This window comes from Nanorana parkeri, unplaced genomic scaffold (assembly GCF_000935625.1).
Source record: "Nanorana parkeri isolate BGI_ZX_2015 unplaced genomic scaffold, ASM93562v1 scaffold636, whole genome shotgun sequence".
NCBI lineage: Eukaryota > Metazoa > Chordata > Amphibia > Anura > Dicroglossidae > Nanorana > Nanorana parkeri.
In genome coordinates this window covers 192,925-216,563 of record NW_017306904.1, presented here as the reverse complement: position 1 = coordinate 216,563, position 23,639 = coordinate 192,925, and the positions used below count along the sequence as shown (strand labels likewise).

The 23,639-nt window shown below is 41.8% G+C and overlaps 1 protein-coding gene across 1 annotated transcript in view; it reads left to right on the top strand.

Annotated features, from left to right (window-relative positions):
- The first annotated feature begins 801 nt into the window (after nucleotides 1-801).
- The window catches only part of MYO16 (myosin XVI), a 214,031-nt gene continuing 191,193 nt past the window's right edge, over nucleotides 802-23,639 (top strand). The window contains exon 1 of the mRNA XM_018563152.1: nucleotides 802-1,140. Within this exon, the coding sequence (XP_018418654.1) occupies nucleotides 1,113-1,140 (28 nt within the window). The 5' untranslated portion in view covers nucleotides 802-1,112. The remainder of the gene's footprint in view (nucleotides 1,141-23,639) is intronic.

The following is a 23,639-nucleotide window of genomic DNA, read 5'->3' as shown; positions in this document are numbered from 1 at the left end:
GATTCAGATGATGTCATCCCATCTTCTGAACCAAAATAAGGGGGAGAGTCACCCCAAATTTGTAAGTTCTATGACACTACCTCCATGTACTCGGCACTCCTCATTGCACACTCAGAGAATGTTATGATGTTTATGCATTTTGCAACTCGTTTGAAAGTCTTGGTGTTGGAAGGTATTGAAGAAAAAAAGTTAATGCCAATTACACATGCGTTAAGCTTATCCATTAGCAAAATTGCAAGATAAATAGTAGTGGGTCCCAGTCTGTTCAATAAGGGATTATATGTTTCAGTGTCTGACATTCTAAATTCTCTTATTTTATGCTTTGGGACAATCTATGAGTTATGAAGTTAATGTACAACATAAGACATGGCAGTTAAAGACAAACACAGATCGACTTCTTTTGCCAAGACTCTTTTGTTCATCCTAGTGTTACATCTGTGGAGTCAGGTTTCAATTTGAACCTTTCTTTTGGCAAATGGATAAAAATTCAAAATGCTGAATAGAGATTATTTTGAACAGCTGTTATGCCAGCCTGTGTCACACAACAACTGCTGGTGCCTAAAAATAATCTTTATTAACAGCAGCAAGGAATCTAGTCATGTATGACTGAAGGCATGCTTCAGTAGTACAATGTGACACCCCCCCTTTTTTTTTTTTTTTCTGCAACTTCGTACAATTAAGCCAGCAATCTTTCTTTGCTGCTATCCGAACACTATAGAAAGCTATTAACAGACAAGATTGTGAGAGCCGCAGTGCTGCAGAAGCAGCATCACACCTCTAATCTGAAGGAATGAGCCTGCACACCAGTCATATCCCTCTCTTCCCAATGATGTAGGATTAATAGGAACCCATAGCACATATACTACGCTGGCACGTGCAGTGGCTATGCTTCAAGACACACGTACAGGTCTACGGTAACTTCAGCAGACAGGTGAAAATGAATAGAAAGCCTCTTCAGTACCTTGGAATATAAGCTGTATTGAATAAATAATGCATTGAGGGGTGAATCGGATACCTGATGGAGGAGTCTAAATAATGCACGTCTATGCACAAGAGTTTTAGCAGAGAAGAATGCAGATAACTGGACCCAGGCTACCGGGCAAGATTGAAAAATGTCTCACTATCATTTTATTAAATGCTGTGAGTACTTCTTTTACAAGTCTGTATGTGTTTAATTAGTGAGCTTTATATGGTTTATGATTTGGGATGATTGAGAATGTTGTGTTTCTCAGGCTGATGCTCTGTGATTGCTGAAGCAGCCAGTGCTGTTGATTGCAAGAAGCCAAAGCTTTATGTACCTGCATTGTACTGTATACTTGACATAACTGTAGCAACTATCAAGCGTATGCTTCCATTAACCTCTGCTAATCCATACGTATCCAAATGTGTGTATGGCTAATAATGAAATGTGATTATATTCCATAATATTGTTCCAAGGTACTGTATATTAATCATATCTTGTATGTGTACTTCGCAAGGCTGCAGTTTACTCAAACCATAAAAATACAATTATATAACAGATAGACTCAGCCGTGATCAATGCAGCTTCTTAGATTTCATGTGAAAATTGGTAAACAATTTCAAGTCCATTTGTCCTAAGTGTGTTCTGTCAAGGTCATTCATTATAATATTTGCTGCATATTGTAATTCTTGAGGATCACCATGAGGAATGAATGTCTTTGATGTCTGTGATGGACAGACAGATTTATTTTTCTTTGAAGTAGCTTTGTAGCCATCAGGTTTTGTTCTATTATATTTCAGTTATGATTTAATGTTTTCACATGTTTTTTGTTTCCTTGTTGCAGCAAATATTTCAATGCATTAGATTGTATGGACAATGTGCATATCAAATATCTAATATCTGGCTATTGGTAGTTCATATTTGAGGGCAATGAAACTGAAGGGGGGGCATTAGTTGATTGTAGATTCTGCTGCGATAGTAAATCTTGTCATGGTTAAGGCTTGTGCAAGCTCAGGTACTAGGAACCGTTGCATCTAAGGTGAACTGTTATTTTAATATGATATTGGGTATATCATTGATTATTTTTGAGCAAGAGGAATGAATTTGTGGCTAGTTGATCTTACATGTATTTGGGGGTAGTTCCCTAAATTATGTACATTTTATGACAGCCACACTAAACTGAGTTAATTTAAAACACCAGGGAAAATGTTTTTTTTTGTGGCTTTCCCCTAAACCTGATTGGGTTTTTACTGGTCTGGCAAGTTGTCATAGTTAGTATTGTTACAAGTTTTACAACAATTAATAGTAGTTACTGTAAGTGTGCATTTAATTTTTAACATGCACATGAATTATTGTGAATCCTAATGCCTGGTAGTGTTATTATAGCAAGTACCACAAAATCAAAATAGAGGGACAAGGTATGCCATCTTTGCTCAGGATGAAAGTATTTTTCATGATTTTACTAGCACACATGAAGTTCTCTAAAGAAAAGGCTCCACCCATTAAATTGATGCCTCCTATGGCTATCCAAAAACGTGTACAATTGTACACTGTTGTTACTAGTAGCCTTATGGTACCCTTATGATAAGGTTGACAGTGTTGAGGACTTGACATTCGAATTTACTAATTATTTTACCTAATTCAGGCATTTATTTCAATGGTCTAGTGTATTCCATGATTTGTAGTACCTTGTGGTAAACTGGGTGCATAATTCCCATTATTGAACAGGCTATATAGCTTCTGAAGAACTCCCTTCTTGGTTAGCACTGGGTACTTAATCAGCTTTTGCAGAATCAATTGGAGTTACCAGTATTAGCCACACAATGCATTATTTAGTAGTTATTAATAAAGCATCCTTTGTTTTTCATAAGTGTAGCTCACATTGCCTCATTAGCTATCCCACTTGAGCCCTTGTCCGCCAAGTTTATTATTCATCACTTTAAACCACCACGTGTCAAAGACACATTTCCAGATACCTTTGAGGAACACCACATCATCAGACTGCTATATGGTTTCTCCTCCTACACATTATTTGTTCCTTTCTTAAGGCAACAGTGAGTGTAATCCATATGCCAGTTAGATCTTATTAATTACTGCTTTTTTTGTTAGTGTGCACCCTCTTTTTGTCCCCCAATGTCCATCTCACCTCTACACAGACAAACAATCAGCCATGAATAGAGTTGATCCAGAAATTTGGATTATGTTAGACTCCTTGACATAAGTTTAAATGTACTGTGCCAAATCCAAGTTCACTTTCATTTATTGGCAGTTTGGATTCCAAAGTGGCTCCCGGGAGAAAGGAACCAAACGCTGCTTCAAAGACTGTTTCTACTATATATCTGCTTCTACTGTTGCCTGGCCACTCTTAGCATGACTGCCAGTGCTACCAGGTTCCACTCTTCTATATTAGTATCCCTGGTAGAAATTTTAAAGGAACATTTCTCATGCTGTTTTTAGGCTCAATCATTTCGTCGGCCAGGCAGGGCTGCCAAGAGCTTCCCAAACCAATCTGTGCCATGTTGCATAACTTGCTGTTCTGCAATACACACTTTTTGAAGCCTGGTATTGATTTGGATTGATTCAACTGGGAATTTTGGCTCAGAAATGTAACATTTCAGATGTTCCCGAATTTTTTGAACACTGACTGAACCTTTCGAGAGTTTCTCTAGCCATGACAATACATCAAGACCACAAGGCTTTTTGTCTGAAAGTAATACCAAAAGTGCAAATATTACCGAGTACACACAAAGTGAATGGGCACAAACAAATATCATCACATATTTGATTATTAGAATATAAAAAAATATACGGTAATCTTCCTCTTATCTGTATTTCAGAATCTGACTCCAACCTGACTATGATTCAGGATCACATTAGATATTTCAAGACTACAATATATATACCAGATATACTTACATAATTGGAAGAGTATCCTAAACAATCACCTTAATGAATAGCTAATTTTAAGTAGTAATAGGATGCAGACCTCTGAACAGCAAAGAGGGAAAATCAATACATAATTAGTAATTGATAAACTTTAGACTTTCCCTTATGATGGCTGATAAACAGATGTGGGTCTGATAAATAGAACAAATTGGTGGTTGATTCTGTAGGACTTTTCTAGCATGTTGAACCTCTGCATGCAAGAAACAGCACTTCTGTTTTCCAGAATCAATCACTCAATATTGTTCTCCATTAAAATGATTTGTGCGCCATGGGCATCGATAGCACTTGGCCTCTGGAGTGAGTGCTCCGGATTCCAACTCTTCTGCCACCCATATTTTTTTCTTTGTTTGTGTGCTTGAGCAGCTGGCAGCTTCTGTCCCCACCTGCTGATCCACCCACCATCTGTCTGACCTGCAGCATAAAGCCAAGGGAAGTGCCCCAAACCTTTTCCTTGGCTCTGTACTGCAGACCTAACGTGCAGCTGATGGGCAAGCAGGCAGGGCAGAAGTCATCTGCCGAACCACACAAAGAAAAAAATATGGTAGTGGCATCAAACCTAGGACACTTACCAACAGATGGAAAGCAAGTTGAGTACATAGAGTACAGGAAGGTGAGGGGGCATTCTTGTCGGGTGCAGTTTTGACCTGGGGGATGGTCTTTGGAGGAGGGTGGAACTCTTGTTTGTTAAAGTAATTTGTTTGGGGGGCGTGGCCTAGCTTTGGTGGTGTAAGGACGCAACTCGCTTGAGCTCTGCTACCACCCCCAGCATCTAGCAGTAGATCTTCGTCAACCTGCCTACCTTTATCTATGTCCAAGAAGGGCAAATCCTCGGGAACCGAAGGCGGACGGAACAGTAGAGACCTCCACCACTTTTTCGCTTCCCCGGCCTCCTCTACCCGATCCTCCACCGCAGGCCGCATGACTCTGTTCGAGCCGTCGAGGCCTGCTACGACCGCGGCTCCCCGAGACCCGCCGGGCTCTCCTCTTCCCTCTACCTCGGACGGCCGTGCGCTCCTCTATGACGAGACGCCGCAAGACCCGGCTGACCCGGTAATGGATTGCTCCGCTCACCAGTCACGGGACACTGCCCGCTCAATGGCCGCTGCACCGACCCTCTCGGCGGGAGAGATCTCGTCCATCCTACTCTCCCTGCCAACTAAGCAGGACATGGTGGAGATGGTATCCAGGATGGAGGCGGCCCTTAAGAGGGATATAGCCGGAGTGTCATCCACGGTCTCCCAGCTTGAGACACGGGTCACTTCTCTGCACTCTCATCATGAGGGGGTATCCCAACGGCTGGCAGCACTGGAATCCAGAGTCATATGCCAAGACGCCCGCCTTACAACACTAACCCTGGCCCATGACGACCTGGAAAATCGCTCGCGCGGCATTCCAGAGACGACGACACCCGCGGATCTGCGGCCGGCGGTCTCCATGATACTCAACACCATTATGGATAAACCCCCGGGTGCACCCCTGGAGATTGACCGTGTGCACAGGGTGGGGGGCCCACGCTCCAACGGGGACTCCCGACCCCGGGACGTACTTTGCCGCATTCACTACTTTACAGTTAAGGACACAATTATCCGCCAAGCCTGGCGCAAGGGCCCGGTCGCATTTGAGGGGACGGAGGTAACGCTCCTCCCGGATTTATCCAGACGCACCCTGCAAATGCGGAGACTTCTACAACCGCTTCTCATTGAAATCCGGAGGGCTGGAGCCCTCTACTCCTGGGGATACCCCTTCTGCCTGAATATCCGCAGAGGGGGGGAGTCCTTCATTCTGAGGCACCCAGACCAACTGCCAGACCTCTTCATTTTCCTGGAAAGCGATCGGTGGCGGTTCAGGACTGGCTCCAGCCGGATCTCCCGGAAGTGTCTTGCCCCATGCCTCAACGCTCCAGGCGACGAGTAAACTCGAGAAGCAGCCAGCGGCCTCACGTCCAGGGTCACCAAGCACCAATTTGTTTGACTGCTGGGCTTTGTGCATTATGTACGCCTGACCAGTGATGTATTTTGGTTTTGTGCTGCCCTAGGCAAGACTAAACCCGAGCACCCCCATCCCTAAACTAAATTAGTCCCACCCCTTCCTGTTTAAGACATTTTGCATATCCTGTCAGTCGCGGGATACAGCGCACATGGTGTATCTAGATTCTGACAGGTTGCGCTATCAACGTAGCATGACGCTCTAGTTCTACCTTTGCAATAGCCACCTTCTCCATTCCTGGCATGATGGGCTCCCTAGTTCTGCAGCTACAATAACCATTCTCTCCTGCCCTGCCATGCTGTGCTAGTCTCTAGTTCTGCAGCTGCAACACCGATCTTCTGCCTTAATATGCTTGGCCCTCTAATTCTGCAGTTACCCATCTTCTGCCTTGGCTGCTGGGCTCTGTAGCTTGCCCCACTCTAGAGACATAACCCGGCACGGAGTTTATAGGCTGCACTTCCCCGGAATCATCACCACCACGGAGGTGCCGATGAGCACGATGACTATCTGGATCTCAGCCCTGGGGTCCTGCGAAAGCTCTTCTGCTTCCTGAAGTCAGAAATGTTTTGTGCCGGTTTCCCAGAGAGGTCCGGAACATGTACTGCCAGCGCATCCGGATGAAAGTCACAAACACCAATACATTGCACAGCATGTTGACCAGGAAGAGGAAGGAGCTGCAGCCGGCATATATGTAGGAGTATGCGGCATAGGTGGACATGTTGGTCCCCCAGTCAAAGAAGCACCAGGTCCAGGGAAACTGGCAGTAATTTATGAATAATTTATAATATAAAATCTTTTTCTCTTACCTAACTGGTTTGGGGGCAGCATTTTTTGGCGCCCCCCTGGAAAGTGCCATCCTAGGCATATGCCTAGTTTGCCTTGCAGTAGATACACCCCTGCGCTTGACCCCTGCACTCCTGTGCCTTACATACTCCTCTCCCATGCGCTCTGTGCCCTACATATTCCTGTACCCTGCACTCTGTGCATCATACACTTCTGGCCCCTGCACTCTCTGTGTTACATACTCTTGGCCCCTTCACTCTGTTTATTATGTATTCCTGACCCCTGTACTCTTTGAGTTATGTATCCCTGACCTCGGCACTTTTGGTCTTACTGTATATGCTTCTAAGCCCTGCACTCTGTGCCTTATTTACTCCTTACCCCTGCTGTCTGTTCATTACACACTCCTGGACCTTGCGCTCTGTGAGTTACTTAACTTTGACCTGTTTGGCATATGTGTGCCATGTATACAGTGAGTAGGATTTTAATTAACCATACCTTTTAAATTACCTCCCACTGGTAGTACATTTTGGTCACACCCCCAATTCGCAAGCTAATTATTATAAATAGTGTCCTTTCTTTTGATTATGCAGCTCTATAAAGATCTTTCAAGGGTTCGTTTCCTACCTTATAGTCATACACAATATAATGTGTATGAATTATTTTAGGGATTAAACATTTTACGACATTGCACACTATAAGCTTAATTTACTAAGCTATAACATGTGTTTTTGCCACAAGGAGCATTATTTTCAGCCTATGTCTGTTATTATCAGATCTCATTGGCTCACACCATTGAAAATAACAGTCTTTATGGAAAATAGATATTGTAACTTAGTAAATTATGCCCTATAGTTATTAAAAAGTATGTTACAATACTCCAGATCTGAAAGTGTTTGAAAAAATATAACATTTATGATATTGTTTTGTCCTTGAAAGTGTAAATGATTGAACCACTGCTGGAATATGCATGTTTCTAATTAATATAACACAGATAAAAATCTAGAGCAGAAAATTGCTCTGAGAAAGGAGAGGAACTGATGAAAACATGTTCCAGGGGATGTAGTATTTAAATTTAAATGGCTTTTTGGTTCTTAATTTCAGTTAATGTTGGTTACATCTGGCACTACTGAGAAAGCAAAGTGCACATCAGTCAGCTGGCTACATACTGTCAGATTTTGCTTGGATCGGATCTGTTAAATTAGCAAAATTTCTCACTACCTATGTAGTGCAAAGGCCTAACTGTTGATTAGCATTATGTAATCCTTTGTGTAGCATAGTGAAAGAAAAAGGACCAGCATTATTAGCCAGATTGTGCTTAAAAGCTTTTGCAAAGTCAGTCCAACAGTAGAAACATGCTTACAGGAAGGCAAGACCTCATCAATGTGCTGCTGTTGCTTCTTTATTGTCCAGTGGGCAAGCTGGGGGAGAAGAGGTGACCGAAGATAACACAAATCTGCCAGACATTGTTTCATATTGTAATGCATTAAATGAGTATGTACCATTACTACAATTGTAAGTGGGGAAGGGTTTTAAACTGTGCACACACAGAGGATGCTTACAGCTGTAAGGGTAGAACAAATACGTAGGATACAAAACTGAAATTCTTAAAGGTATCATTTTGTCTTGTAGCCTCTCTGTTGCTGCTGGCACTGTGAAGAAAGTCATTCTCAAAATTGACAGTAGAAATTTTCAAGTGGTCAAAGTCGTTCTCGAAGCCAGCTCAGCTCCCCCCTTCCCAATAGTGACTTGTTAGCCTTCCAACCTCATATTTTCTGTAAATGCATGGCAAATCCTCTGGATAGGTGGAGCTGAGCTGCTGGGGGAATGTAATCACTTCAGGTCTAATACTGTTTATTTTGAGGATGAATTGCTCCACAGTGTCAGCAGCTATATAGGTCAGTGAGGGCTTGTTTTCAAGCTCATTTACTTCTAGCAAAGAATATGTGTATGTAAATACTTGAATGGTCCTACCTAGTCCAGACGGATGTTAAAGCCAAACTCCAGGTAGTGTTTTTTTTTTTAAGTATTCTCCTCCGCCCACCCCAACACATGATTTGAATGGTTTTTTTCCTCTAGGGAATGATGTAACACAGGGCATTACTTACTTCAAAGGGTTGGTTTTCCTTTATAATAACATGTGCAGTGCAGTCAAGGGGCCCCATTAGGTTAGAAATCATGGTACATTTTAGAGAATTTTAGCTTCCTCTACATGACATGCAGATCAACTGCCTACAATATTAGCATTCTCATTGATCGGCACCATACTGCATATGAATGAGCCCCCATTATAACAGGAATGAGTGTGGATCATCTGATTGCTTGTTTGCAAATCCATACATGCGCAGTGCACTCTCCCCGCCCCTGTCACAGCAGCACTGAGCTCAGCGTATGCCAACTATGGGTAAACTGTAGATCCCAAGGGATTCCTAGATCCCCATAGAACGTAATGCATTTTATCAGTATCTACTGTATTAAGGACTGTAGAGGACTACAAGTTACCTGATATGTGTGTACATTATTGAGTTGAAGTTGAAAAAAGATTTACAAAAAGGATAGGGTAGACTTGCATTGCTTTACATCACTTGTCAATGTTGTGCTTTGATTTGGAAGACATGTTCCGCAGGTGTTGTGGACACTTCCTGATGTCTGCAGTCAGTGGGGAAACTGATGTCAATTAATAAACATTAAAGATTGTATTACTATGAATGCCCACACAATCGCTCACAACACATGCCCTCCTTGCTCTCCCGGGAATGCAGGGCGGAAGCAGTCTTGGTGCAGATGAAAGGAATGTTAGGAATCCAGGCCAGAAGCTAAACAAAATGGTCAATTGCCAATTTTTATTTGGATTACACCATAGCAGACTCTAGTTTTCATCCAGATTCTTTGATTATATTTTTACACTTTACTTATTAGTGTTTATCTACCTCACACCAAGCATTTCCCCTTCCTTCTTTTCCTATCGTACTTCCAGAATCTGCAATTTGGGTTACAGTCAATATCCCCATGCCAGAGCTTTCATGGGTGGGAAGGGGGGGGATCGAGGTGCCAGGATTAATTTTTCTCAGACAATCACTATTGCCTTCTCCCACAAAAGGCTGGTGCTCAAAGCACTTCCCTTCTTCATAGAAACAAGCATGCATGCTTCTCCGATGTAATTGTGCATGCTTTCATAGTGCTTTTAGAGTAAGCAATCGTTGCATGATTTGGCGGCTGGATCATTATTATCTATAGACATATTTGCTTGATTTGACATAGCTAGTATTCAAGAAATAATGAAAAATGTAATTTAAAGAATGAGTACAGGCAATTATATGTAGCACAGATTAAAAATAAATTAGCAATTTAAATATACTGAAACATTCAGTCAAACAGGCTATTTACATTTTTCTTGGAAATCCCTTTAATCCTTCAGCAACAATTTAACACTGCTGTTTTTGGAAAGGTAAAGTTTTCAGTAAATGTGTACATTTAAAAACAAAGCATAAATGAATTAGTAAGTCATTTATAAATAAATCAGCAAATCTGATTTTATATAAAGACATACATTTGTCCTAAAATTACAAAAGAAAGATGCATATAATAAGGAAATAAAATCCCTGAATCAATAAAAAAAGATAAATAAATAATACATGAATGAGTCATAACTAATCAAGCACTTTTCAATGTGTTCATTAAAATTGTGTTTAGTCATCATCTTTGTAGAGAATTCTGAATGTGTAATCAAGTACCAAGTGCTGAAGCCGATACATTTTGGCACTTATATTACATTTGTTAGAGACTGGCAAGCGCTTTGTACTAAAAAAAAATGTCTGCGGGGATATTTTGTTATTGCAATTTACGGTGTGGTTTGTAGTGGCAGAAAACTTTATTGGTCATTTTTTTTATCAGGACATTGCAGTTGTAGCGGATTCTTTTGAGAATGGTTTAAAACTAATTAGAGAATTGTAGGCTCTAGCAAGTGCGGGTCTGTTTGTATAGTGGGAGCCCGCTCCTTTTGGGTTTGCGGTCTCTAGCTGGTAACGGCAGGAGTGATTGTTTGAAATGGTGGGTCTGTTCCTCTTCTTTTTTAATAAATGGACCACATCTATCTTTCCTAATGAGATTCTCAAGGTCACCTTGGGTGCCAAAGGACTAGTTGGCTCATTTGTGCCCATAAATCTGTCAAAGCTGTCACAGATTTGATCACATGAGACTAAAGCTGGTCGTATATAACTTGAGTTTGAAGAGTCTTATAAAATGGTTATTATCCAAGCAGTGGATAGCCCTGCCACCACCACCTGGCTCGACAAACTTTGATTAAAAAATCAAAGGAGTCAGGTGGAGAAAAGTTGGGCAAACAGTGACTGCTGCCAATGAGCAGAATACAATATATGGCTGGGGAGATTTGTCCATTCATGCGGTTTAGCGTGGATGGGGGAAATAAGTGATTTTGCTTAGTTAGCCCACTGGGCTGAAAGAGAGAGACCTATATGTGTAAGGCCAGCTTAAGGGTTCATCCTGACGGGCGTTCTGGTCAAACGTTGCATTTTGCATTCAAACACACACAGAGTTTGACATGAAAAAGATGTGTTTGGCCTGCTTTGCCTGCAATTCAAATGCACTGTAATAGGGTATGCAGGGCAACTAAAAAATTTCAAACACAGCCTCTGAACTGCCACATGTACTTCTTAATGAAAGTCAGTGGGGCTTTGCTGACCTGTATTTCACGTGTGTTCTAAACGTACGTCAAACATCGACATGAGCCCTTAGCCCTTAGTTGTAGCAGTCAGTTGTGCAGATGTGAGTGAGTGATAAAAAAAAATGCTATGGACATCTGAACACTTACTGTCACCATTATGAAGGGTATAGAATGGATGCCAATCTACCTGCTATTTTATTATTCATTCTATATTGTGGAGAATGCAATAGGTAGTTTGGGAATATGCAAAGGAAACAAGATAACTGCAAACCCAAGGAGAAAAGACACAGTCAGGGATTACAGTTAGGAGATCTCACTGTTGGAGTGTCAAGAAGCCTGATGCTTTTTTTCTGACGTTTTTTTTATAAACAATAAAGACTAATGATTTTAGGTCAGTTTGGGAGTGCCAAGGCTCGGTCACAGCTGCAACCCTGGTAGTTCTGCCACTGACTCAAAGCTGTAGAATGACAACAAATCTCAGTAATACATTATACAGAAATGCAGAATACCACCAGCTATAGAGGACTACAAATCTCGGCAATACATTATACAGCAATGCAGAATACCATCAGCTATAGAGGACTACAACTCCAAGCAATACATTATACAGCAATGCAGAATGGCACCGGCTATAGAAGACTACAAATCTCAGCACAAAATTATACAGCAATGCAGAATGGCACCAGCTATAGAAGACTATAAATCCCAGCAATGAATTATACGACAATGCAGAATAATACCATCAGCTATAGAGGACTACAAATCCCAGCATTAGATTATATAACAATGCAGAATAAATCACAGGACAGAAACATCAGGCAATATTTCTAAAGTAGCTGTGGAGTTCAGGTGCAGTTTTGCTGTGCCATACCTGAACATAGAGAACTCTGTGCTGCCGCTCTGCTCTTGGGTGCCGGCCTGATCTCTCTGGGCTCAGGAATGTTACAGCAGAAGTGCTGTAAACAGGCACCTCATGGTTCTTAAGAAGGCTGCCATGAGGTCCCCAGCTGGCGTGGGACCTTAAGCAGCTGCTTCAATTTGAATAATTATTAGTATTGTTTTTTGGCATCAGAGCCTTTGCATGAGTACAAGTGTAAATGCTCAGTATCGACACCAATACCGATACTGGAATTGGTATTGGTGCATCACTAATATACTGTATATTTTAATAATCTAATAGGGTGGGCCAAAAGTAGGTTTACAATTAAATTGACGCCGTACCATTAAGGGCTCTTACATGGCCTTTTGGAGGACCATTCAGAACGTCAGTGAGATGATGCATACCAAATTCCTCACAAACCAGATTATACTGATGAGATCATCTGGTCAGATAAATCTTGTTTCAAGTTGTCAGGATATGTAAACATGCATGATTGTGTATTGGGCAGATAAAAATCCACTGAACTGAACCAGCCAGGCATCCTTGTGTGGGGTGGACGGCCCAGTGATGGTTTCATGGGACTGCTTTATTTTGATTCAACTGTGTAAAGTAACAATTACCCAAAAAAGTCACACAACGTGTGTGGTGCCACAACTCGCAACCAGGGCTGATTTTGCGAAACTGTTCTTTTAACAAGATGGAGCCCCTCCTCATTTTCCTTTGTTGGTACAGAGTTACCTTGCCAATACCTTCCCACAGTTTTGGATCAGACAGCTTTGCACCATTCACTGGCCACCACATTCACCTGACCTCACACCAATGGACTTTTTTCTCACAAGAATTTATGGATATTAATTCTAACTGGAATTTGGGTGTTACTGTGTGTCACAGTGTTGGGGACAAGATCCAGAAATGTTACAACTTTGACGAAGAACATTTCAAGCACCTAAAAGAATAAGCAGTGTCACATCGTGGGGGACAGTTCCTAGGGATGTTGCACCTAAGAGACTGTATATACATGACCTGATCAGTACTAAATGTCTTCTTTTGCCCATATTGTTCTCAATATCTGTAAAATAAAAAATAAATAAGATTAAATGAAAATGCAATGATCCGATTAGGTAATGTATAGCCCCGAGGCATTTGGGATTAGGTAATGTATAGCCCCGAGGCATTTGCGATTAGGTAATGTATAGCCCCGAGGCATTTGCTTTACAAATAGAGTGCGGTCACTACCCCTTACACTACCCCTTACACTACCCCTTACACTAATATATATATTCACTCTCGAAAGCTTGTCTTTTATATATTTTGTTAGTCCAATAAGAAAGGTATCATTGCACACTGCAATACTGTGTTTTTGTTTTTTTGGCGTCTTATATATATATTATGTGTATATACTGTATATACAGGTATTCCTCACTTAACGACTGTTCCTAACACCAGGTCGTTAAATGAATTGGCGAGAAACTGTATACAGTACTGTGTTGCGGATGTACAGTACTGAACAGTGTACTGTAAATGGGGCAATAAAAGGAAGAACGGAGTACAGCCCTTCCGCCGGCGAGACGTCGCACTGCCGCTGCCACGTTCCCGCACGTAAAGGTCGGAGGCTGGTCGGAAGTGCGAGTGGTAGCAAAACAGGTAAGTCGTAAAGCGAGGAATGTCTGTACTATATACTATATATATATCAATCATAAGGAGCTTTCAATCAGTCATTACATGAATCAGGGGTACTGAAGTCCTGAAAGGAGACCGCTTGGAACAACAAAGAGTCCTGGAGCATTAAAGCTCATATAGGATTCCAATACTGTATATCAGATAACCAATGTAGAAAGCTAAATAAAGTTGATCATTAGAATCAGATCAGAATGGGAAAAAACTAGTAGTGTGCCAAATGAAAAGATATATTAAACATTTATTTTAGGTGAATGAATTGGAAAAATTCAGTTATCCTAAAGCAGTTGTGGCATACTGAATATATATGTGATATGATCTGACTGTGAATGTCACTGTAAATCCATGGCTTGATACGGAAGCCTGCGAGAAACAGATTTTTTATTTTTGTCATTCTGCTACACACTGCATTTTGCTGATGTGCTCACAGTATGATCAGGCTGTATGTAATCTAATCCAAATGCAGCTCACATAGCACCGAGTGGCTTAAATGTGACTGCTTTCTCTCCATGCTCTGCAATGAATTCCTGTAGTCTCGGCTGCCTTATGCAGGTGGCGAGGATTGCTAGCTGGTCATAATAATAACCTGTAGCATTATATTAGAATTTTTTTTAAATTAATTTTTTCTATAGAATACATTTTAATCAACCCTGCAGTCATGATTGTAAATGTAAGAAATGCATACAGGGAACACATCCTACCTCCTCATTATTTCAGTTTCCATCCAAACATTGCCTTACTGCACCAACCCAATGCCTTTTGCTGATCATCTGGTCACAAGAAACCCCTGTTTGTGAAAAACACAGATAATGATGTTGTTCCCTTACAGAAAGCCTCATGTGAAGAAATGTCAGTACTAAGATGTTTCTTCAGCTAAATGATGGATGTTTGACTGTGATTGGGGGTGCAGGAAGCAAAGAGAGCGTAATAAAACACAAGCTTCCACTGCAGTGCCAGGGAACTGCATGACGGATAGATGCTGGGGATTATACCCAACTCCCATCAGGGATCCTGTTCATTTCAACAAGAATATCCCCATAAGGTTATAATGAATCTAAAACATTTTAGGCATGCTATTTACCTGTACCCCCCCCCCCCCCCCCCCCCCCCTTGTGTACATTTCCAAAAACCCTGAGGCTGCTGCTGGGCACTGCCACCTTGAATGTCAGCAGCCCCAGCAGACTCAGAGGTGTAATTCTATAGTACTTCCCTTTGGTCCTTCTCTGGCAGTTACATAAAAGGTAATGTAGAAAGGAGAGGGGAGGGGTGGTGGAGCTGGACCAGCACTGACAGTAATTTGGCACTTTCAGAAGAGGAGAGGACTATGATGTCCAAGGGGGGAGTTGACACAGTTAAAGTGTTTATGAAATAGCATTTGTAGTTCCCAAATTGCATTTTTCTTTTTAGCCCCTTGCTGCCAGTTTCTGCCAGCCCTGTAGGGGGTTCTTAATGCCAGGAAGGAGGCAGAGGCGGGCTTTTTGATCATATGATCACTGTAATTGGCTGTCACAGTAATCTTGTGATCGGTGACCATTTAAGATTGGGATTTCCCATAATGTTCGGCGAACGCTAGAACATGCAATGTTCGAGTCGAACCTATGGTCGACTCGAACATACAGCCCATCCTTAATTGGGATCCCAATCACATGGTTACTGTCACGTCCCCTGCAGTCAAAATTAGTGCGATGACAGCATGGAGTGAGAGCGCTTTCAGCATGGGTCATTTACAGAGTGAAAGCTCATAGTTATCACACAAATGCAAAATCAAGCACACAAAACTCCCTTAACTTTATCTGCACTGCATCCATAAAACAGACTTATACTCAGTGGCTTTTTGAGATATACCTTATTGTTAATGCCAATAGCGAAGCATTAGTCTATTTACATTTGTGTGGTGCACTAACGCATGCTCATTATGTTGCTGCTTAATGTGTTGTGTGGCATTGTGAGGCAATACCACGGTGTTAGGTGGCCTCAAAGTCACCCAGGGTTCTCAGCCAGAGGGGCTGAGTGGCTCCAGGAAGACATTACTGGTACCAGGAGAGAACTGCCTTTTCAGTTCTTTCTGGGTTTTCTGGATCAAGGTTGGGATCCTGGAGCCAGGAGATTTCTTAGAGCTCTGGGTGGGAAGAAATCTCCATTCCTGGGTCCATGCTTTGGTGGTGACCAGCACCTGATTGTGCACCTGTTTACATCCCTCATGAAGTGTGTGCTGGGATGTGTTCAGGGCCCCACCTGTGAATCAGGAGAGCTCCACCCTGGAGTCAGTGGAGGCCAGTGCAGCAGGGAGCTGCGGGGTTTGCGAACCATATTGAGAGGATTGGCATGTTATTGCCGTTGTCTGGAGGAACCAGACAGTGGCCCTAAAGATTGAGGACGGAGCAGCAGTGCTGCAAGAGAGACAGATGTCGGTGAGCCCTTATCTGTTATATGCTACAGCGAGCTATTTATGTTGGATTTCATGTTATCTACCGTTTTGAAAGCAAATAAACTGCATCTGACTTGCACCTCCGGTCTACAGTGGAGTGTCCTTGTTACAGTTGTTGCTTTTGAAAATCCTATTAATCTCCTTTTAGGAATTCCTACTCATTAATTGGGTGCTATCACACCCAAGTATGTTCAGTTTCAGATATGACCTTTTTCTTTGTAACGCAACAGACTTCTGCGCATTACCATGCATTGTGGCATTCAACAACACAGTTTCATTGGAGAAGTGCAATGTGGTGCCATTTAAAACATCACTTTTTCCTGCATTTAAATGTACTTGTATTTAGACACGTTCTAATCTTCACCTGGACATAGAGTTGTAATTTTCTAGAAGCAAGTAACTTGCATGCACCTAAATGCATTGTACATTATACCATTTAAAATCATTACATGCATTTATATGCATTTAGAAATGTCCTTTAAGGGCTCATGCACACGGCCATGCTCGAAATACAAAAGTCGTGCGACCGTACATTAGAAACGGTCGCTCGCCTTCCATACACTGCACTATTCTCGTACGATTGTGGGATTTCCCGCAATTCTCATACGAGAATCGTGCAGTGTAGGGGCACCTTTAGAGGGAATTTCCCCTCACTTTAGAGATATAGTGCCCGATGAACTAAGTAGAAGTAGAAGAGCACAGATGTGAATTGTCACATGCATCATTTTATGTTGGCGCATACCATCTCCAATAAACTAATTTGTTGTAACGCATTTAGTTTACCATGTTATTATAAAAACAGAAAAAGTGGCAAGCACACTACTGTGGTGGTGGCGGTAAATGGTTGTGGGTGAGCAAGCCTCTTAAACAGGGAGAGGAACCCTGAGCCAACTGCTTGACTGACATTTCTATCACTGAGTAAGAGACAGACTGCTCTGTCCTCCAGTCCTGTGCCCATCCATAACGAACCACTACAACGACTGCTGACAGTTATCAACCACTGTTGAGCAGCATACCCGCTCCTGTTCAGCCGACTGGTCCCAGCCTGGCCAGCTGAGCCCTTATGGTGCCGGACGACATTAACACTTTCAGTGCACAGCCTGCCCACACACAAGGCTACAAGACGTTGCCTTCAGCCAACGGCAAATTTCTTGCGCTCCAGCCACAGGAGCCCTTTTTGTGACCTCAAGCTGTCACCACCATCCCTCCTCCATCAACAGGGACCAACCACATTCATCAAACAAGTGAGTCATTGATTCCCAGTTTTTTCACACTCATCTCATGTATTACATTGTAATTTATTCACAAACTGACCTATCAAGTAACACACATTCCTGGGTAGTAGCGCTCTTTTTACCATGTTATTGACTATCTTGAGCCATCATCATGTTGGTGCACTTTTGAATATCTCTGTTACAATAAAAATTTGCTAATTAATTTATAAAAACTTTATTTGGCCCTGATCATGCAACTTATCTGCAAAAAGCTGCACTTCAGGATTTTTTTTTTACATCATGTTCAATAGTCACATCTAACAATCGAATTCTTTAGATTTGAACTCTTATTTGACATATCAAAAAAATTATTTTTCAATGTGCTAAATAGTTGGTGCACGGACAATTTTGATTGGATAATTTAATGTAAATATTCATACTCTTTTTTTTCCCCAAGATTCTCAACATCTTAAGCAAATCTTCCTAACCATGGTTCATAGTACTCCAACAAACTCGGCTGACTCAGCTGTTCATACATTTGCTCATGTGAGCAGTCAGACAAAATCATTGTGATGCATTTTCCTATACAAATTATATATACGTTTGCATGTTCTACTTGTGATTGAGTAGGTTTCCTCCGGGTACTCTGCTTTCGTCCCACACTCCAAAGACATGCTGGTAGGTTAGTTGGCTCCTTTCTAAATGGGCCCCGTATGCATGTGATATAGGGACCTTAGATTGTAAGCTCCTTGAGTGCAGGGACTGATGTGAATGTGCAGTAAATTGCTGCGTAAATTGACGGCGCTATATAACGACCCACAATAAATACTAAATAAAATAATCTGTAATAAAAAAATCTAATATAAACCCTGTGTTCTATTTCTAATAGATGTTAAGTCCTTCCACCTAATGTTCGTATTGCTAATCTTGTTTTGAAAATGCAAGTTGCCTTGCATGTCCATGTTTAAGGGCCCAATCACACCAGATGCAGTGTGTTCCGGTTCAATTCTAGCCAGAACGCACTGCCTCACTTTGCGGCCGGCTCACTTTTTTGTGGGGCAGGAGGGGGCGTGGCGGGCCATTGAAGTGAATGGCACCGTGGTCACGGCCTCCGGGCCGCAATGCGATCGGCCGCATGGGATCGCAAGGCACATTATGCCTGCAGTCCGGTCTGGTCCGGTCAAAATGCTGCAAGCACTATTTTGATCGCACCGGACCGCAGGTATAATGTGCCTTGCTATCCCGTGCGGCCAATCGCATTGCGGCCGGAGGGAGTGGCTACGGTGCCATTCACTTCAATGGCCCGCCATGCCCCCTTCTGCCCAACAAAAAAGTGAGCCCGCCGCAATGCGAGACAGTGCATTTTCGCATGAATTGGGCCGGAATGCACTGCATCTGGTGTGAACAGGCCCTAAGGCAATTCTAGTTTAACATTAATGGTTGATGCATAATATTTTTTTTGTCATTTAATATAACTTGTATATGACCAGTTTCAGGGTTGAGTTGGTCATGTTGGAGAAAAAAAACAAACTTGGCATTGTAGTTTTTTAACTTTCAGCTGATAAACCATTAGAAAAGTCTGTTCTGATTTTGTTATCATAAATATTTTACCTGAATCAAACAACTCAGTTTATATAGTCATATACAGTATATTAGAGGGTGATTTTTTTTTTTTACTGTCTATAAGTAGCTTAAATACTTGTATGACAAAAAAAATGTGTTTCAAGCTCAAGGAAGCAATGCAGAAAATAAAAAATACAAAACACATATATAAAACACTTTATTGATGCTTTTAAAAATAAACTTATTGCACAGCGTATTGTGCAGAAGTGGTATTTTGCCTATGTTTGGTCACTATTTTAAATATATAAGCAGTATATAAAGTATTTAGAGTATATTGATCAATTACATAATGTTACCGGTTATTACTAGTCCACAAATATTTAAATTAGTATAACAAATATGGAAAGCATAATGTTCCTGGAATATTTACCATAGTGTCAACAATTAGGTTAGGTTCTTTGTCCGTAGAAATGTGGATGTTAAAGACCTTTATAAAATAATGGGTCATGGTTCCAGCTATGCATCACCATGTGCAGGCTAATCAACTCCTCGGTAGCAGCTGAAAATATAATTAGAGCAGAAGTGACTACTCTCTAAGTAGGGCAATTGGTACTGTGCCAATAAGCTGAAAGGTCATACTTTATTTGTTACTAAGTGGACTTAATCATATAGTTTGTCTTTTTTTACTCTTTTATTGCCCATTATCCCTGCACATAGATGTTAAAAATTCATTTCTGCATTGTAGAGTTTTGATAGAACTTAAAGTTAAAGAGTAACTCTCATTTAAAAAGCCAGTAAGTAAACTACTACTACCAATCCTGCCTTATTTGTACCATTAAAAGGAAGAACATCTACTGACCTTAAAGTGGAAGTTCACCCTAGAATTACTCTGAGCATTAAACAGCCATATTCATTGAGCCATTTTAGAGTGAAGTTCCCTGAAAACCTGAACTTATGGTTAGGAAAGCAACACTGCAACTACATTGCACACTCCCCCCTGCTCACCGTCCCCCCTCCCTCAGCCCAGGCACGCACATACGCACATACGCACACACACACTTCCCCACTTCCTTGCACAATACATTTCTCATGTACAGTATGCATGCAGTGCTTAGCTGTGTGTGTGTGTGTGTGTGTGTGTGTGTGTGTGCGCGTGGGCTGAGGGGGGACGGTAATCAGGGGGGAGTGTGCAGTGTAGTGGCAGTGTTGCTTTCCTAAGCAGTTGTTATGTAGAGGTTTACTTTATTTACTTTAACGTAAATTATATGCGTTTTGGTTAAGCCACATGTATTAGGCTTCTTACAGATTCTCTATGGGACTGCATCTTCATGTCACGTGATTTTGTTCTGTTGTACCTTTCCCCATGTTCCAGCTTGCCAGATGAGGCAACAATGGGCTCTAGAAAAGGATTTTTCAAACACTTGTTCAACCTCAGATACAAGGCCCTACAGAAGATGAGTGCCTCAGAAACTGTAAGGACATATATAATAAGGCATTATAAGCATGGGATGATGCCAGAATGATAAAAGAGCCAGTCGTCAGGTATGCTGTACCCCAAGAGCTGTTTAAAATATCCCATTCAATATTTTACTGTAGTTTGAAACACTAAAAAGACCTAGGTGATAGGCGGTTGAGCTATTATACTAAATGGGTTGGGAATATTCACTCAATAAATTGTGTGACCACTTCAATTATCTAATTATGTGAAAAGCAGACTTCTGTTCACCTATTTCATCTGCATGTGATTGGGTATTCTAAATAAATCTATAATTGAAGATTCTCAACTCATTTAGTTGATCAACCCTATTGCATACCCCAGCAAACCTGTGCTGTGAGTGGCTTGTGAAATATAGTAAGTGGCTTGTGAAATATAGTAAGTGGCTTGTGTATTAAGTGGGAATTGTATTGCTACTGTCCTAGTTTGTATGCATGGTTGATAGGGATAAGTAAACTTTCATTTTTTGTTTTGTAGCACTTTGCTATCACTTTTTATTAGGGATGCACCGATACCAGTTCAGATAACAGTGCCGATACTTCGATACTTGGCATTTTCATGAGAACTAACAGGGTTGCAGCGGTTGCAGCTGGGACCTGGCTCTGGCGCTCCACCACTGTCCTGAAATTATTAGTCTGTATTGTTTTGGAAAAACTGTCACATGACAATAAACAAAAATGTATCAGTACTTGTTCTTGCAAAAATGGTATCGGTGCATCCTTTTATATATGTTTATAAAACAAAATCATACATTAAAACAGAGATGTACAAATCCCAGGAGCTCCGTGTGCTCCTTACAAATGACAGCTGCCTCCTAACTTTTGAATTTTCCCTAGTCTAGTCTTGGAGCTGGAAAAGTATCTTTACTTGTACAGAGTACGGTACTTGGTATCGGTGCATCCCTACTTTTTATTATACATTTTTAATTTCTCATTTCTGTCACGTGTTAAAGGAAACCTGCCATGATGGATGACCATTCCTTTTGAAGATGTTAGTTGCCTGGCTGTCATACTAGTATGTTGACTTCATTGCTTCCTGTGCCACTGACCTGGAACAAATATTAGAGATAAAGAATTCTGACACTCATCTACAGCATGCATGTTCCTTGTCTGTGATTCAAAACATATTGATGCCAGGTAACTAGACAGGTAACTAGAATTTTTAGAATCCAACCACAGCAGCCCCCATACTTCTCTCATGGCAGAGTTACATCAAATAATTTTGCTCATTCACTTTCTTCCTTTCTCTGATAAATGGGATGGGTAAAGTGACCCATGTGTTTAAAAAAATCAGCTGTAGAACTCCAGGACGTTTGCTACCAGATGTTGATGTAAAGAAACATCTAGGTAGCTGTGACCATAAAACAATTTAATTTAACTTAAGCTGTAAACAACAAGCACACAATGGTAAAACTAAAACACAATTTATTGAAAAATAAATTCCCAGTGTGGAGGATTGCTGAAATCAAAAATTGGGAGGGAATATTGCCAACAAAACACATAGAACAATGGGAACATTTCTAAGTGCTTCTATCTAAACACATTACCGGATGTATTACTGTGGGCAATAAGTTAAAAAGGTAAACGCAAAACTTGTCTCTAGTGCAAAAAAGACCATATACAAGATACATAATACAATACGAAAAGCACATATACCAGAGGATTAAACTTAAAGGTCAAGTTCACTTTGAGTGAACTCATGCTTTAGTAATTCCCCCCCCCCCTTCCCGAATGCAAGCTACTGCGTTAAATATGTACCCTCCCCCTCTTTCCAGTGCCAGGTGGAGCCCCACACAATGAAGAACACTGGAATGGTAGGGAAAGTAAGAGGTCTATTCACTAAGCTGCCGTAGGCAGCCGAGTGAAAGACCGACCTCAAGTGAAGTGAGCTGAATGCTGTTCGGCTATTCACTTCAGGCTGGTACGGCTGATTTCAGATGGACCGAGCAGAACAGAAAAATAGTTTAAAAACTCCAAAAAAATTTAATAGAAAAACATTGTGCGGAGCTAGCAGTGACAGCTACTGTAGCTCCATTCCAATAGTTTTCTATTGGCCAGCGGTTCTGCTGCCGTCAAAAAGAAAACTCTTCCGGGAGCTCTCCCGGCCGCTCAGGAGAGAAACACTGATTTGTCTTTTTTTTCTTTATCCTGACACGGAGCTCCGTGTCAGAATAGAAAAAAAAAATAAAAAATGTTTTGCCCATAGGAATGCATTGCTAGATTCCTATTGGCTATTTCAATTTGCAATAGCCAATAGTAAACTAGCATTGCAACCGCCCTCTGCTGCAGTTCTCCTTCATGTCCATCAGAAAAAAAAAGGAAAAGCAGTGTTTCTCTCCTGGGTGGCTGGGAGCAGGAGACTCCTGTAGCGCCCGGGAGAGTTTGCTGTCTGGAGATCAGTGTCCCTGGTTAGCTGGTAGCCAGGGACGCTGATCTCTCTGCAAGTGGCCGGAGCCAGCCGTAAGGTCACGGCTGGCTCCGCCCAGCTGTCAGAAGCAGGCTTTTGGCTGGCCAATGGCCAGCCGCTTGGCCAGCTTCGGCTTTCAGCGCAGCTCAGCCGAGCCGGGGCATATGCCTTCGGCTCGACTGAGCCACTCGGCTAAGTTCGGGAGCTGTACGGGCTATTGTGAATAGCCCGTACAGCAGCCATTCGGTTCTACTGAACCGAAGGGGTCCTGGGGCCGAAGCTAGCCAAAGGATCGGCCGAAGCTATGGCTAGATCCTTCGGCTGCTTCGTAAATAGACCCATACATATTTAACTTGGCAAGCTGCACTTAGGTGTGTGTGTGTGTGTGTGTTGGGGGGGGGAGGGGTTATTCAAGGACAAGTTCACAAAAAGCTCTTTAAATATATATCAGCTCCAAGCTCACTCCTGTGATGGACTACAATCGAAAGTTTTGTTTACTAATCTTGAGATTGTAGTCCATCACGGGTGCATTCTTGGAGCTGTAGCTAATTTACAGCACACACAGGGACCATGGGAAACAAAAGTAGCCACCCTCCAGAAGGTAGGACAGTGTCAGCAC